This window comes from Rhinatrema bivittatum, chromosome 9 (assembly GCF_901001135.1).
Source record: "Rhinatrema bivittatum chromosome 9, aRhiBiv1.1, whole genome shotgun sequence".
NCBI lineage: Eukaryota > Metazoa > Chordata > Amphibia > Gymnophiona > Rhinatrematidae > Rhinatrema > Rhinatrema bivittatum.
Window position 1 is genome coordinate 179,434,364 of NC_042623.1, and position 15,659 is coordinate 179,450,022.

Consider the following 15,659-nt stretch of genomic DNA (forward strand, 5'->3'; position numbering starts at 1 on the left):
CATTGGCGCCCGAATTTCCAGAACTCTACCCAGTCCAAAGTAGGACTACACTTTCCCTCGCCGGCTGTCTCTGGGCTGAACCAACTTTCTCGCTATTCAAACTCGAGGCCCACCTAAGTCCTGCCAGCCGGCCCCAGCACCCGAAGGCTCAACCCCCGGGGAACGAGGGCTGGTATAGGTGAAGCTCCAGCGACCTCTGCCTTATCAGCCCACTCCACCTGCCGACGGTGAAAACCCGAAGGTCCTCACCTACAGGTCGTGTCAACCCCACCTCAGCCCAAAGGTCCACCTCCGACACAACAGATCATTTCCTTTTCTTTAATAAGAACATAAGAACATAAGAAAATGCCATACTGGGTCAGACCAAGGGTGCATCAAGCCCAGCATCCTGTTTCCAACAGTGGCCAATCCAGGCCATAAGAACCTGGCAAGTACCCAAAAACTAAGTCTATTCCATGTTACCATTGCTAGTAATAGCAGTGGCTATTCTCTAAGTGAACTTAATAGCAGGTAATGGACTTCTCCTCCAAGAACTTATCCAATCCTTTTTTAAACACAGCTATACTAACTGCACTAACCACATCCTCTGGCAACAAATTCCAGAATTTAATTGTGCGTTGAGTAAAAAAGAACTTTCTCCGATTAGTTTTAAATGTGCCCCATGCTAACTTCATGGAGAGCCCCCTAGTCTTTCTATTATCCGAAAGAGTAAATAACCGATTCACATCTACCCGTTCTAGACCTCTCATGATTTTAAACATCTCTATCATATCCCCCCTCAGCCGTCTCTTCTCCAAGCTGAAAAGTCCTAACCTCTTTAGTCTTTCCTCATAGGAGAGCTGTTCCATTCCCCTTATCATTTTGGTAGCCCTTCTCTGTACCTTCTCCATCATAATTATATCTTTTTTTGAGATGCGGCGACCAGAATTGTACACAGTATTCAAGGTGCGGTCTCACCATGGAGCGATACAGAGGCATTATGACATTTTCCATTTTATTCACCATTCCCTTTCTAATAATTCCCAACATTGTTTGCTTTTTTGACTGCCGCAGCACACTGAACCGACGATTTCAATGTGATATCCACTATGACGCCTAGATCTCTTTCTTGGGTTGTAGCACCTAATATGGAACCCAACATTGTGTAATTATAGCATGGGTTATTTTTCCCTATATGCATCACCTTGCACTTATCCACATTAAATTTCATCTGCCATTTGGATGCCCAATTTTCCAGTCTCACAAGGTCTTCCTGCAATTTATCACAATCTGCCTGTGATTTAACTACTCTGAACAATTTTGTATCATCTGCAAATTTGATTACCTCACTTGTCGTATTTCTTTTCAGATCATTTATAAATATATTGAAAAGTAAGGGTCCCAATACAGATCCCTGAGGCACTCCACTGTCCACTCCCTTCCACTGAGAAAATTGTCCATTTAATCCTACTCTGTTTCCTGTCTTTTAGCCAGTTTGCAATCCACGAAGGACATCGCCACCTATCCCATGACTTTTTACTTTTTCTAGAAGCCTCTCATGAGGAACTTTGTCAAACGCCTTCTGAAAATCCAAGTATATTACATCTACCAGTTCACCTTTATCCACATGTTGTTGCGGTCTCTGCCGCTTCCCCTTCTCTAGCCCTGAACCGTGCCTACCTCCGCTGCTGGAAACGCCGCGTCCCGCGGTGCCGGGACTCTGACAACTCTGCCAGTTCCACGTGGCGGCCGCCATTGCTTGCCCGTCTCCCCGCTGCCTCGAGCGCGCGTGAGGACGCCCACTTTGTGCGCACAGCTCCCGGAAGTCTGGCTCTGCCTGTGCTGATGCCGCCACGCCCTAAGCCTGATATAACCGGCGTCCGGACTCCTTCTCCTTGCCTTGCAACGAGGTTCACTACTGCCTAGTAGTTCTGAGTTGCGCTTAGTCTGCTCCTCGTTCCTGTCTTGACCTTTGGATTACCTTTGACTTCGCTTCAGCCTGCCGCCTGCCTCAGACCTTGGTCCGTTCCTGACTTCGCTTCAGCCTGCCGCCTGCCTCAGACCTTGGTCCGTTCCCGACTTCGCTACAACCTGCTTCAGCCTACTGCCAGCTACAGACTCCGTTTCAGTCTACAGCCTGCTTCAGTCCACAGCCTGCTTCCGTCCACAGCCAGTGGCAGACTCCGTTCCAGTCCACAGTCTGCTACCGATTCCATCTAAGTCTTCAGCTTGCTCCAAGCCCAGCATTCTACAGACCCTGCCTTTCTGTCCGGTTTGCCACAGGTATCGCTGCCGCCCGCTACCCTGTCATCAGCTGGCCCTCGACCTGTACTGCCGATACACGAACTATCTTTCACTCTGGACTTTCCATACTACACTCCCAGCCCAGGCTTTACCTCCTATTGGACTTTGAGCATATACCCCAAGTCCCAAGGTTCCAGGACCCTACGGGCTCCTCCTGGGGGGTTCCTGGTTCCCGGGTGAACACCGCCAGCCTGTGGCTCCGCCTCCCGGCCTACCCTGTCATCCTAGGTGGGCCGGCCCAAGGGTCCACTATCCTGCCTGCAGTACCCAACTACAACACATGTTTATTAACTCCTTCAAAAAAGTGAAGCAGATTTGTGAGGCAAGACTTGCCTTGGGTAAAGCCATGCTGACTTTGTTCCATTAAACCATGTCTTTCTATATGTTCTGTGATTTTGATGTTTAGAACACTTTCCACTATTTTTCCTGGCACTGAAGTCAGGCTAACCGGTCTGTAGTTTCCCGGATCGCCCCTGGAGCCCTTTTTAAATATTGGGGTTACATTTGCTATCCTCCAGTCTTCAGGTACAATGGATGATTTTAATGATAGGTTACAAATTTTTACTAATAGGTCTGAAATTTCATTTTTTAGTTCCTTCAGAACTTAGTTTCATGGATGCACGTTTTGGATGCATTAATCCCCTTATGGAATTAGGATTAGGGGATTAGTGGAAGGGAGTGGGCAGTGGAGTGCCTCAGGGATCTGTATTGGGACCCTTACTTTTCAATATATTTAATAAATATATTAGAGATGTGAATCTGAACTGATATCCATGTAAACCGCCTCCCCGGTGATAGTTATTTCTGTTAAATGTGAACCGGAGTGATATGTATTGTATACAGGAACTTCCGGTATATAAAAACCAAAAATAAATAAATAAATATCGGATCCGATTCTGGTTCCGATTCACATCTATAGAGATGTGAATCGGAACTGATATCGGATCCGATTCTGGTTCCGATTCACATCTCTAATATTTATAAATGATCTGGAAAGAAATAAGACAAGTGAGGTAATCAAATTTGCAGATGATACAAAATTGTTCAGCGTAGTTAAATCACAAGCAGATTGTGATAAATTGCAGGAAGACCTTGTGAGACTGGAAAATTGGGCATCCAAATGGCAGATGAAATTTAATGTGGATAAGTGCAAGGTGATGCATATAGGGAAAAATAACCCATGTTATAGTTACACAATGTTGGGTTCCATATTAGGTGCTACAACCCAAGAAAGAGATCTAGGCGTCATAGTGGATGGATAACACATTGAAATCGTCGGTTCAGTGTGTTGCGGCAGTCAAAAAAGCAAACAGAATGTTGAGAATTATTAGAAAGGGAATGGTGAATAAAACAGAAAATGTCATAATGCCTCTGTATCGCCCCATGGTGAGACCGCACCTTGAATACTGTGTACAATTCTGGTCGCCGCATCTCAAAAAAAGATATAATTGCAATGGAGAAGGTACAGAGAAGGGCAACCAAAATGATAAGGGGAATGGAACCGCTCCCCTATGAGGAAAGATTAAAGAGGTTAAGACTTTTCAGCTTGGAGAAGAGATGGCTGAGGGGGGATATGATAGAGGTGTTTAAAATCATGAGAGGTCTAGAACGGGTAGATGTGAATCGGTTATTTACTCTTTCGGATAATAGAAAGACTAGGGGGCACTCCATGAAGTTAGCATGGGGCACATTTAAAACTAATCGGAGAAAGTTATTTTTCACTCAGCACACAATTAAACTCTGGAATTTGTTGCCAGAGGATGTGGTTAGTGCAGTTAGTATAGCTGTGTTTAAAAGAGGATTGGATAAGTTCTTGGAGGAGAAGTCCATTACCTGCTATTAAGTTGACTTAGAAAATAGCCACTGCTATTACTAGCATCAGTAACATGGGATAGACTTAGTTTTTGGGTACTTGCCAGGTTCTTGTGGCCTTGATTGGCAACATAGGATGCTGGGCTTGATGGACCCTTGGTCTGACCCAGTATAGCATGTTCTTACGTTCTTGTAGATGTGCATCCGAAACCCACACCCAACCGCATGTTAAACAGTGTGCTTGGCTGAGCACATTGTATTGGATTGGCCTGTTTACCTGAGCTCAGTGTTTTCCTGTTAACTGAGTATTTGAATGGTTCTCTGTTAAGTTAGGATCATGTATTATTTAGTTGTCCACAGTTGGCTTTTGCAGAGAATACTGGCAGGCTGATGTCACTACAGGAATATATATACTGTGACGTCAGTTTGCTCCGTCTCCATCTGCTAGTAGAGATGCATAACCCACTGGTGTGGATTAACTTGTCCTCATTAAAGAAAAATAAATTGTCAGGTAAGTAGTAGTTTCTCCTTCTTGGGGATGTGTCAGGGACTGACCACCGTGGGAGACAGGATGCCGGCCTGGCACTTCTTATACTCGTAGGAGGATTAGTCTGAAGACCTTTTAATGCAGAGTTGAATGTCATCAACAAACAGGTGACATCCAAAGTTGAAGGACAGGGATGGGGGGGGGGGGCCACAGTTTGGACGAATGTAAATGTTGGAAAGTTTTGGGGAAAGCAATGATATGTTGGCTCATGAAATGGTTTGTGTCCTGTTGTCTAGGAAGCATTCAAACCATGTGAGGGCTGTGCCTTCAATACCAATGTCTCTTAAGTGTTGTATCAAGAGTTGCTGATCGACAGTGCTGAAGGTGGCAGATAGATCTAGTAGGACTAGGAGGGAGACACCATCTTGGTCAGCATTCAGGTGAATGCTGTTAGTTATGGCTTCCTGTGTGGTGACAGCTAATAAAGAAGCCAGGATCGCTTACCTGTAGTTGGGATTATTTTCCCCTACTTGCATCACTCTGCACTTGTCCACATATTAATATTGTGTCATCTGCAAAATGTAATCTCCTGGCTCATTTGACCCCCTTTTCTAGATATTAAGGAATATATTAAATAGCACAGGTGCCAGTAGATATCCATGGGTCACGCCAGTGTTTGCCTCTTTCTGTCGGGAGAAGCAGTTTGACTTGGGAAGGATGGGAGTCAGGAGGAAGGATCACAGTGGCACTGTCAGACCCCTCTCCACTCTCTTTTACCTTTAGATGTGCGGGAAGGAGGATCATGGAGGGGGAAAGGGAACGGTTGTCTCTTCCCACCTACGAGAGGGAGGGATTAATGTTTTGGCCAGCCAGATTTACACCTGCTATAGTAGTACCAAGCGCTATCCACCTAACTTTCTCCCTCTGACCTGACCCGGTCCTGGGCCTAATCAGAGTTTAGCAAGCCACATGTAACCACCTATTATATCTTCCTAACGGAGAAGAGATATTAGAGATTTATAATGGGAGAACTGGAAGTCTTTGGGAAGAAGAGTCAAAGTTATACAAACTTTCTTAATTCCTGTATTTTTATACCTAAGTAGGGTTTCCCTGCCCAATTTATTTATTTAAAAGATCTTATAGTTCGCATCCTCCAAAATAATATTACGATGAAAGTCACACCCTCACTAAATAATTACTGCTGTCAGTTACTATGGGGGAATTGGTTGATTAATCCTTAAATTAATTCTTGTGTCCTTTAATTTCTTTAATGTTTTTCTCCACTATAGCCCAGTGTGGAGCACTTTTTTAAAGAAGTGCTTGGTCCCAGTATTCGCCACGTGGCTGGAGAGATGGGGGCAGCTTTGGAAGAATAGGGAAAGGAAATGAATTTTTGCTGTCCTGCATGCTGCAGTCTGCTAAAATAATCAAGAGAGGAAGGAAGTACATTGTATTCTTTTACAGAGGGACTGTTCTGCACAAATAGCAGTGTGCAGAAAGTGTGCAGAAAGTGAGCAGGAGGAAGCACAAAGGCATCTCCAGGACCCCTGATGTTATGCTCAGGCTTGTGAACCCTTGGGCTGATGGGAGGATGGAAGATCCGTAGGTTCTCTCGTCGGGTGGTGAGGCAGAGCAGAAGAAGTGACCAGCTGACCCTCGGCACTGGAGACTGAGGTGACTGTGGAGGCAGACGAAGAGTCGTGACGTTGAGGAAAGGAACTGTGTCTTCGCCACTGGAAGCCCGCGGTCCCCCCAGGAGGAGGAGCTCGTAGGGACCCAGGCCACTTGGACTTAGGTGGGCCCTTGGAGACGATGGTCAAGAAGAAGTCCAAGATCAAGTGCTAGAGGGTCGTCGCTTACAAGTCCGCGGTCACACACCAAAGGATCGTTGCTTGCCAGTCCAAAGTCACACACCAGGAATCACCACTAGCCGATCCGAAGTCAGGAACACCAAGACAAGACAGGAACAAGGATCTGAAGTAGAAGAATTCACCGAAGCAAGCAGACCTGACTAACCCAAAAGTTGCCAAGTCAAGGAATGAGCAGAGGAAGCCTCCTTTTATACTTCCTCTGCTCTGGCTCATAGGGAACAGCTAAGTGTAGTTAAAGGGATCAGGTCCCTTTAAATCTGACAAGGAGGCGCGGCCTCGCACCTAAAGATGGCGGCGGCCATCTTGGATCTCCTCCGCGGAGGAAACTCTGTTGAACGCCGTGAGGGAGGAGCAGGGACAGCTCCCCACCCGGCTACCAAAACTGGGGCCCGTGCCGGATCGACCAGCCTAGGATCATGGGCTTCGCCCGGAGCTCCCGCGGCGGGTCGCCGTCGCGGGCATGGTAGGGGACCGCAGTCGTGGCCTTCCACGGCCACGGAACACAACACCTGAATACTACCTACTTAGTGTTTCATGGGAAGCTTTATTGTCAGAAGCCGAGCTCTTCTGGGGTTACAGAACCTCTGCAGTATTTCCTGGTAGAAAATCCATGTTCAGTTGTGGGGGGCACATATCAAATCTCCTAGAAGTTCCTGTAATAAAGAATCAGACGATATACAGCCTTTTCTGTTTCAGTACCAAAACCCACCGTCTCCAAACCTTTTGGTTATTTTAAATGTTATTTTGGTTTATCGCCTATGGAGCATGAGATGTTTATTATACCTCGGAGCTATCAGGACGTAGCATAGCAATGGAAACAACAGAAGATGTGAAAATAATTTACAGCAAAGACACTGAAACAATAGCAAAAGGAAAAGAATTGATGTCAGCAAAATGCTTTTGTTTCTCTGTTCTAGTTATGTACATCTAAATTTATTGTCTAATAGAACTTAAATTATGCAAATAATTCAATGTAAATGTTTATCTGTAATAATATCTATTTGTATTTTTTAAATAAAAGAAAAATCTCACACACACACAAACACATTTATATACACACACACTGCCCCACTTCAAAACTGGTATAGCACAAGCAGCACCAGTGTGCCCTTCCCTCACACACATTTGTACACATGTACATGTTCTTCCAGTGCACAGAACCCTCTTTTTCCCATTTCTGTTTTTTGTCACTCAGATTTTTAAAGCTGCTTCTTAGGTGCTGGCCCTGAGATCTGGGTTTCTTTTCCTGCAGCTCCTCGCTCCTGCAGTTGATTGGTTGGATTACCTGACCTTTGCTCTCACGCCCCTGGACCTGAATGATACAGAACCTGTGGTGGTTTATGGGAAGGATTATCTGCAGCAGCTGTCTGAGCTGATTAACAGGACTGAGAAGAGGTAACTGCTGGGGAGCAGAGGGGAGAGCTCAGGGACATGGGATTTTTACTTCATGGCTCCTAGTTTCTGGGAGCTGATAGCTGTAAGAGACCATCCTTGCAGTGAGTTGTGGCTCTCTTAATTTACTCTCAGGCCAGACTTAAACAGTGCGCTCAGCTGAGTGCACTGTTTAAGTCACGGTTGTACTCACATCCAAAATGCGTGTCCAAACCCCCCGAAACTAGTGTTCATCACATGCAAATGTATGTTGATGAGGTTATTAGCTATTTGGCCCAGATACAGCAAAACAAAATGTGTGCCTGATCTGCACATTTTATGCACAGAAATTAAACGCCTGCCCAACAGCAGGCGCTAATTTCTGAGCAGCCCAAAAAAGTGTACAAGAAAGCAGAAACTATTGCTTTTCTGTACATCCTCTAACTTAATATTGTGGTGATATTAAGTCTGAAGAATCAAAAGGTTAAAAATAAAATTAAAAAAAAAAAAAAAAGTGTGCCAGCAGGTCAGTCCGGAAAACGGACGCTCAATTTTACGAGCATCCATTTTCCAAACCCGCTGTCAGCCACCTCTCCTGAGCTTCCACTGCTAAGGAGGTGCTAGGGGCACACAGTTGTCCCTAGCTCCTTCTTTTTAGGATGACCCCTCATTTAAATACAGTATCGTGTGCCCAGGAGAGGTGGCTGGGCATATGTTAGGAAAGCGAGCGCCCATTTTCCGCACGACCTTATTGTATCAGCCTGTCTGTGCCTGGCAGACGTCAAACATTAGACAATGGGATTCTCTACTTCCTGATGTAGCAAGTGTGAAAGTTAAACATGTAGAAAGTGTAGCAGGAAGTATGTAATATAGTAGGCGGGAAATGAAGCTATGGGGTTGAGAAGAAGCATGTAATGTGTCCAGACATTACAGCATGCTTGCACACTGCTGTGAGAGGGCACATGTAATATGTAATAACATATAACACGTCTAATGTTTTAGTCTCTTGAACACTTACATGATTTGGAACCTGGTGCAAAAGACAGCTTCAGGTCTGGACCAGCGCTTTGAGAATGCACAAGAGAAACTGCTGGAGACTCTTTACGGCACCAAAAAGGTGAGATTGGATCCAGGAACTATTTTCATCTGCAATCCTTAGGGACTACTTTGACCTGCAGAGTAAGAAAAACTCTACAGGGCTCAGAGCTATAGGAGCTGCTCTTAGGGATCTTCCAGTGGGAGCCCTGGGAGGAGAGGATTACCTTGCTGGTGGCTGAAAGGAATCAGTAAGTTTTGCTTGGGAAATTTTTTTTAAGTATTGGGGAGACGTAAACTATTGGGGTATATTATTTAGTGTGTTTGTGTCAATAAGGCAGCTAAATAAGCAGTAGTTAGTGTGCTTGTATATTTAAAAAATATATATAGCCAGACGCTTGAAATAAGCTAGGAGCAGTGTATCCCTAAGTAAAAAAGTTTGAAAAGTTCAGTTACTCACCTTGGAAAGGTGTTAAGGTAGTGTGATTTGGTACCATCATTTGTTAATCAGAGCAGCAGTGAGTCACTCAAGACAACTAACTGTAGTGTAAATCTCCAAAGGGATTGTTTTGTATTTTATCTTAGAAGCACAAGATATATTGCAAGGGAAGAGCTCAGTAATCCACATTCCAGTGGGAGCACTTAAGAACAGAATTCAAATTGTAACCTAACAACATAAGAAATTGCCATACTGGGTCAGACCAAGGGTCCATCAAGCCCAGCATCCTGTTTCCAACAGTGGCCAATCCAAGCCATAAGAACCTGGCAAGTACCCAAAAACTAAGTCTATTTCATGTTACCGTTGCTAGTAATAGCAGTGGCTCAGTGTGCTGCGGCAGTCAAAAAAGCAAGCAGAATGTTAGGAATTATTGGGAAGGGAATGGTGAATAAAATGGAAAATGTCATAAATGCCTCTGTATCGCTCCATGGTGAAAGAACACAACACTGTGTACAATTCTGATCGTTGCATCTCAAAAAAAGATATAGTTGCGATGGAGAAGGTACAGAGAAGGGCGACCAAAATGATGAAGGGGATGGAACAGCTCCCCCATGAGGAAAGACTAAAGAAGTTAGGACTTTTTAGCTTAGAGAAGAGACGGCTGAGGGGGGATATGATAGAGGTGTTTAAAATCACGAGAGGTCTAGAATGGGTAGATGTGAATAGTTTATTTACTCTTTCAGATAATAGAAAGACTAGGGGGCACTCCATGAAGTTAGCATGTAGCACATTGAAAACTAATCTGAGAAAGTTCTTCTTCACTCAACGCACAATTAAACTCTGGAATTTGTTGCCAGAGGACGTGGTTAGTTCAGTTAGTGTAGCTGGGTTTAAAAAAGGATTGGATAAGTTCTTGGAGGAGTGCATTACCTGCTATTAATCAAGTTTACTTAGGGAATAGCCACTGCTATTATTAGCATCAGTAGCATGGGATCATATTTAGTTTTTGGGTACTTACCAGGTACTTATAGCCTGGCTTGACCACTGTTGGAAACAGGATGCTGGGCTTGATGGACCTTTGGTCTAACCCAGTATGGCATGTTCTTATGTTCTTAGAGCTAGTGTCCTAAACACAGTCCCTTCCAAGGTTTTATCTTAGAAAAGGGGCAATAGAGGGGTGACCTACAGACCTCTGACTCAGGCAGAAATGTGGATAGAGATCTGGTCATAGACACACATAAGAGAAAGTATTTTTTCATGCAGTGCACAATTCTGCTCTGAAATTCATTGCTGGAGAATGTGGTGAAAGTAGTTAGTGTTGCTGGGTTTTAAAAGGGTTTGGACAAGTTACTGGAGGAAAAGTTCATAAACATTATTAGCCATGTAGGCTTGGGAAAGCCACTGCTTATCTCTGGTTATGAGCAAGAAGGACTGAATCCTGCTGAGTACTTGTGATCTGGATTGAGCACCAGAGACAGGATGCTGTGCTTGATGGACCCTTGGTCTGACGCAATAAGGCAACTCCTGATCCCCATACTGTCAGATTATGTCTCTCTTATCCCATGTCCCCCACAGTCCTGAACCCAATACTGTCACGCTGTATCTTTCTTACCCCTGTACCTCACATTGCTTAACCCCACCCTGTCTTACTCCCAAACCACTTAGTCCTGAGCCCTATACTGTCAGATTATGTCTCTCACTCCCTTTACCCCCACATTCCTAAACCCCACACTATCTCTCTTACGCCCTGTGGCTGAAAACGTAAATGCAAAAAGAACAGTTCAGGAAGTATAAAGGATCCCACAAAGAGGAACACAGGGAAGAATACCTGGTGTAACTGATGGAGACAAAGAAAGCAATCAGGAAAGCAAAAAGGTCTGCCAGAGATAAAGCAAGGTGACAAAACATTTTTCAGATACATCAGAGAAAGAAGGGAGGCCTGAAGTGGTATAGTGAAACAGAAAGGTGACGGGGAGCAATGTTTAGAGATAGATGAAGAGATGGCAGAAATATTAAACAAATACTTTAGTTCAGTGTTCACTAAAGAAGACCCTAGAGAAGGACCATTGCTGGTTGACAAGATCACAGATGGGAGTGGAGTAGATGCAACTCCGTTTACAGAAGAGAATGTATGGGACGAGCTAGGAAAACTGAAAGTGGACAAGGCCATGGGAACTGATGAGATACATCCCAGGATACTGAGGGAGCTCAGAGATGTGCTGGCGGGTCCACTGAAAGACCTGTCCAATAGATCCCTAGAAACAGAAGTGGTGCCGAATGACTGGAGAAGAGCGGTGGTGGTCCCGCTTCACAAGAGTGTGCTGTAACTAGTACTGAATTGTTGGGGTGGCCCAAGATTGAAAAGGGTGGACAGTAAGCATAGAGGTTTGAGCCCTACTACTCATCAATAAATAATGCCTTAGAAATTCATTGTCAGATGCACTCTAAGTAGTCTGCAATAGTCATCGTGCATCATGAGTGATAACTTTAAAATATTTTGTTTCAAGCTCTTACCAACATTAAAAATAGCTTATTGATCTGTATTAATTTTTTATATTGCAGTTTATAAGTACACAATAATAATCATAGAAAAAGTAAAACACATAACAGAAACATCAGATCAATCATGTAATAAAATAAATATTAATGTATTCTATTATGAATCCTTGTTCCAAAATGCAACATATCGTAACTGCAATAAAACAGCAATAATCATAAGATTTGCAATGGGTGCAGAGCTGAACTAGGATTGTTCATATTATAACCCAACATGCAAAAAACTATATTTTCAGATTTGGTGTCACCTCAGTAACAGCAAAACAACTTCCTCCACTATAACACAAATCCCTAGAAAAATATAATAAAAAACCACCTAGAACCTTACCATAACAGCAGAAACTCTCAGGACTCAAATAGTGGCGTCCTTAAATATGAAAAGGCAGCAAGGCAAATATTACACCAGACTCTAGAATACTAATACACCACCTATTGGGCAAACAAGCTGGATTGCTTCAAATCCCTACAGAGAAATTACACGCTAGTCAAAATACTACATATGCACAACAACATACTCACATATGCGCAACACAGACAGACCCTTACCTAATATAAAAAAAGAGACTACAAATTTTAAACAGAAACATTGACACAAGCATGAAATAGAAAACCCAAGAAACCAGACTCTGTGAGCAGTGGAATACTGAAGAAAAAGCAAAATATAAATATATAAGAACTGCATATTCCCAATGATGGCATATTCCAATTGCTGAAAGTCAAAATAATTTTTAGGGATGTGCAGAATGAAAAAATTTGTTTTGTTTCATGGGGACCCAAATTCGTTTCATAGGGAAAACCCCCAATTTGTTTATTAGTTTCATTTGTTTCCGTTTGCCATTAAAGTCAAAGGGGGAAGTATTTGCAGCCTATTTTTGGCTGCAGAATTGGGGTTCTCATCAATTCGGATGAAACTTCCGTGGAACAATCATCAGAATGAGAAAAGAGCTCCAAGGTACTTAGACTGTGGCACCAAAGTGGCATGAATAGCCTAAGGCACTGTAAAGGAGCAAAGGGGTACCAGGAGTGGCAAGAGCGCTTTAACAGAGGTGCAAAGCAGCAGCAAGAGTGTCAAAAACATATCACAGCTTCAAAAGATAGCACAGATAACAGATGCATGAACCCTCGAAAGCAGCATGAGAGGAAAAGTGGCAAGACATGTGGCATCAGCATCCTACAGCACAATGAAGGGGGAACATAGCAAGCAGAAAGTATCAGAAAAAACCACAAGGTGCCGATAAAGGGACAAAGCAGCAGAAAGACTAGCATCAACAATTTGAGGGACCATGATAGTGGCAAGAACACCACAAGGAGTAGAGTTGTCTGGTGTATGGCAGCAAGGCAGAGTGGCAGAAAGTTGATAGAGGCAAGACAGGCTGGCAGAGCGGAGGTAGTCTAGTCCCTCTGGTTTTGATAGGGGCAAGACATGTAAATTGTAAGATTTTTCTGGATGGAACTGCCTGCCCCTCCAGAGATTTTAGATTGGAACAGCTCCCTTTTTAACTTTAATGGGGGGAATGGCACTGCCTTTTGAAATGCCTCCTCTGCCAGTGGCAATCTCTCGACCACGTCTACCTTTCCCTGACATCAGGGAAAAAATGTCACTGCCTACTAGGGATTTCAGTTAAAAGGATTATTTCTTTATTGGTGACTGAACACCTCTGTACCAATATATGTGAGTGTGGAAAACTACACACACACACACAGACACACAATGCAGTGTCTTGCTGTACATTACAACTGAGTCTGCTCTGTGTGCACAAAAAATGAAACTCACATTCCTAATCCCCATACTATCATACTGTATCTCTACCCCCTGTAATTTCACATTCTTAATCCCCATATCATACTGTATCTCTACCCCCTGTACCCTCACAGTCCTAATCCCTGTATCTCTTACCCCTGTACCTCGTAGTTCTGAACAAATGTATTTCAGTCTCTCATTCCCCAGTTCCCAACCCCATACTGTCAAACCTGTATTTCAGTCTCATTCCCTCTATGCTACAGTCCTGAACTTCATCTGACTCTTTGCCCCCATACCTTCACAGTCCTGCACCCCACGCTGGCAGACCTGTATTTCGAATACGGATGACACTCTGGGTTTTGCCCTGGGCTCCTTGTTCGTGAAAGCGACCTTTGACAAGGAAAGCAAAGAAATAGTGAGTATCCACCCTGGGGCAGAAGAGATAGGGAATTGCACCAGGGACTCGGTCTTTGGAGAAAAGTCCATGTAAGATGTGTGTCTGTGGCCAGGGGTGGTAGAGAAGGGTATAAATCTCTGCTCCTGGGGAGTGAGAGAAGAAGGGTGCTGTGCCAATACCATGGTGAGGGAAAGGGGGGGGGGGGGATTTGTGATATCCCTGAGGGGAGATGGATAACTGTGTGCCAGTACTATAGGCAGCAGGGGAGGGATGGAGCTGGTAGGTGCCTGTGTATGTGGAGGGAGGGGGAGAAAGCTCTCTGGGTCTTTGAGGAGAGCAGGGTGGGTGTGGATGTACTTGTGGCATCTGATGTACTTCTGCCTGAGTGGGAAGAGAGAGAAAGAGGGTTTTGTGTTTCTGTACCTGGGGTGGGAACTGAAAAGATGATACCAGCCTTTATCTTGGGGGGCAAAGGAGTGTTTGCCTGTAATTGGAAGGGAGAAGGGGAGTGTCTGCCTATATTTCTTAATATTATTTGCATTTATTGTTTATAATTTTTTCACATAGAATTATCTTTGCACAGAAACACGATGAATTGAACAGAGCAAAAGAAAACATACAAACTTAGTGAGAAAAATAAAGTCATCTCCTTAACCCACCATTCTTAAATGGAGGGAGAGGAGAAATAAACTAAGAAATGTTTGAAACCCCTGCATACATCCTAATGACACTTACGATGCAGTTATTAACAATACATTCAATTCAAGATGACATAGCATGTCAGACTATCAGCCGTCCCCTGAGTGACGCCACTATAACGTTCCACTTATAAGTAACGGAAGAGGAGAGAAGCTGGCCACATGGCTAGTATTAACAGATGCCAATACATGCGGTTAGTCAGAGGAGAGAGAGAAGCTGGCCACATGGCTAGTATTAACAGATGCCAACACATGCGGTTAGTCAGAGGAGAGAGAGAAGCTGGCCACATGGCTAGTATTAACAGATGCCAACGCATGCGGTTAATCAGAGGAGAGAGAGAAGCTGGCCACATGGCTAGTATAAGAAGATATCAATATATACACTGAATGGTAAGAACAAAGAAGCTTCTTTCTTGGATGGCCATGATTCTCACCGTGTCTTGCGGGCCTGTACTTGGCTGCCCAAGTCATGAACATCCAGGAAAGGAGCAGGACTTGGGCGAGTAACTACAGCGCTGTATTAGGTGGCCATGTGTTGGACGTCCAGGAAAGGAACAGGGCGACCAAATTCAAAACATGGATGTCCTGCTTCTTTCTTGGATGCCCATGATTCTCACCGTCCATTATGGGCAGTACTAGGCCACCCAACTCATGAGCATCCAAGAAAGGAGCAGGGCAACCGAGTACGAATCATGGACAACCTACTTCTTTCCCCACATAAATACCTCTTACCTGTTCAAAATAAAGCAATGCCGGTGTTGATTTTGATATTCCTGAGAAATCGGTTATTTACTTATTCCTGAGAAATCGGTTATTTACTCTTTCGGATAGTAGAAGGACTAGGGGACACTCCATGAAGTTAGCATGGGGCACATTTAAAACTAATCGGAGAAAGTTCTTTTTTACTCAACGCACAATTAAACTCTGGAATTTGTTGCCAGAGAATGTGGTTCGTGCAGTTAGTATAGC

General features: G+C 44.1%; 1 protein-coding gene across 1 annotated transcript in view; it reads left to right on the forward strand.

The window, feature by feature from the left end:
* ECE2 (endothelin converting enzyme 2) overlaps positions 1–15,659 on the forward strand; it is a 90,939-nt gene that overhangs the window by 43,484 nt on the left and 31,796 nt on the right. Inside the window, exons 8-10 of the mRNA XM_029616073.1 lie at positions 7,706–7,848; positions 8,827–8,941; positions 13,900–14,010. Of these exons, the coding sequence (XP_029471933.1) occupies positions 7,706–7,848; positions 8,827–8,941; positions 13,900–14,010 (369 nt within the window). The remainder of the gene's footprint in view (positions 1–7,705; positions 7,849–8,826; positions 8,942–13,899; positions 14,011–15,659) is intronic.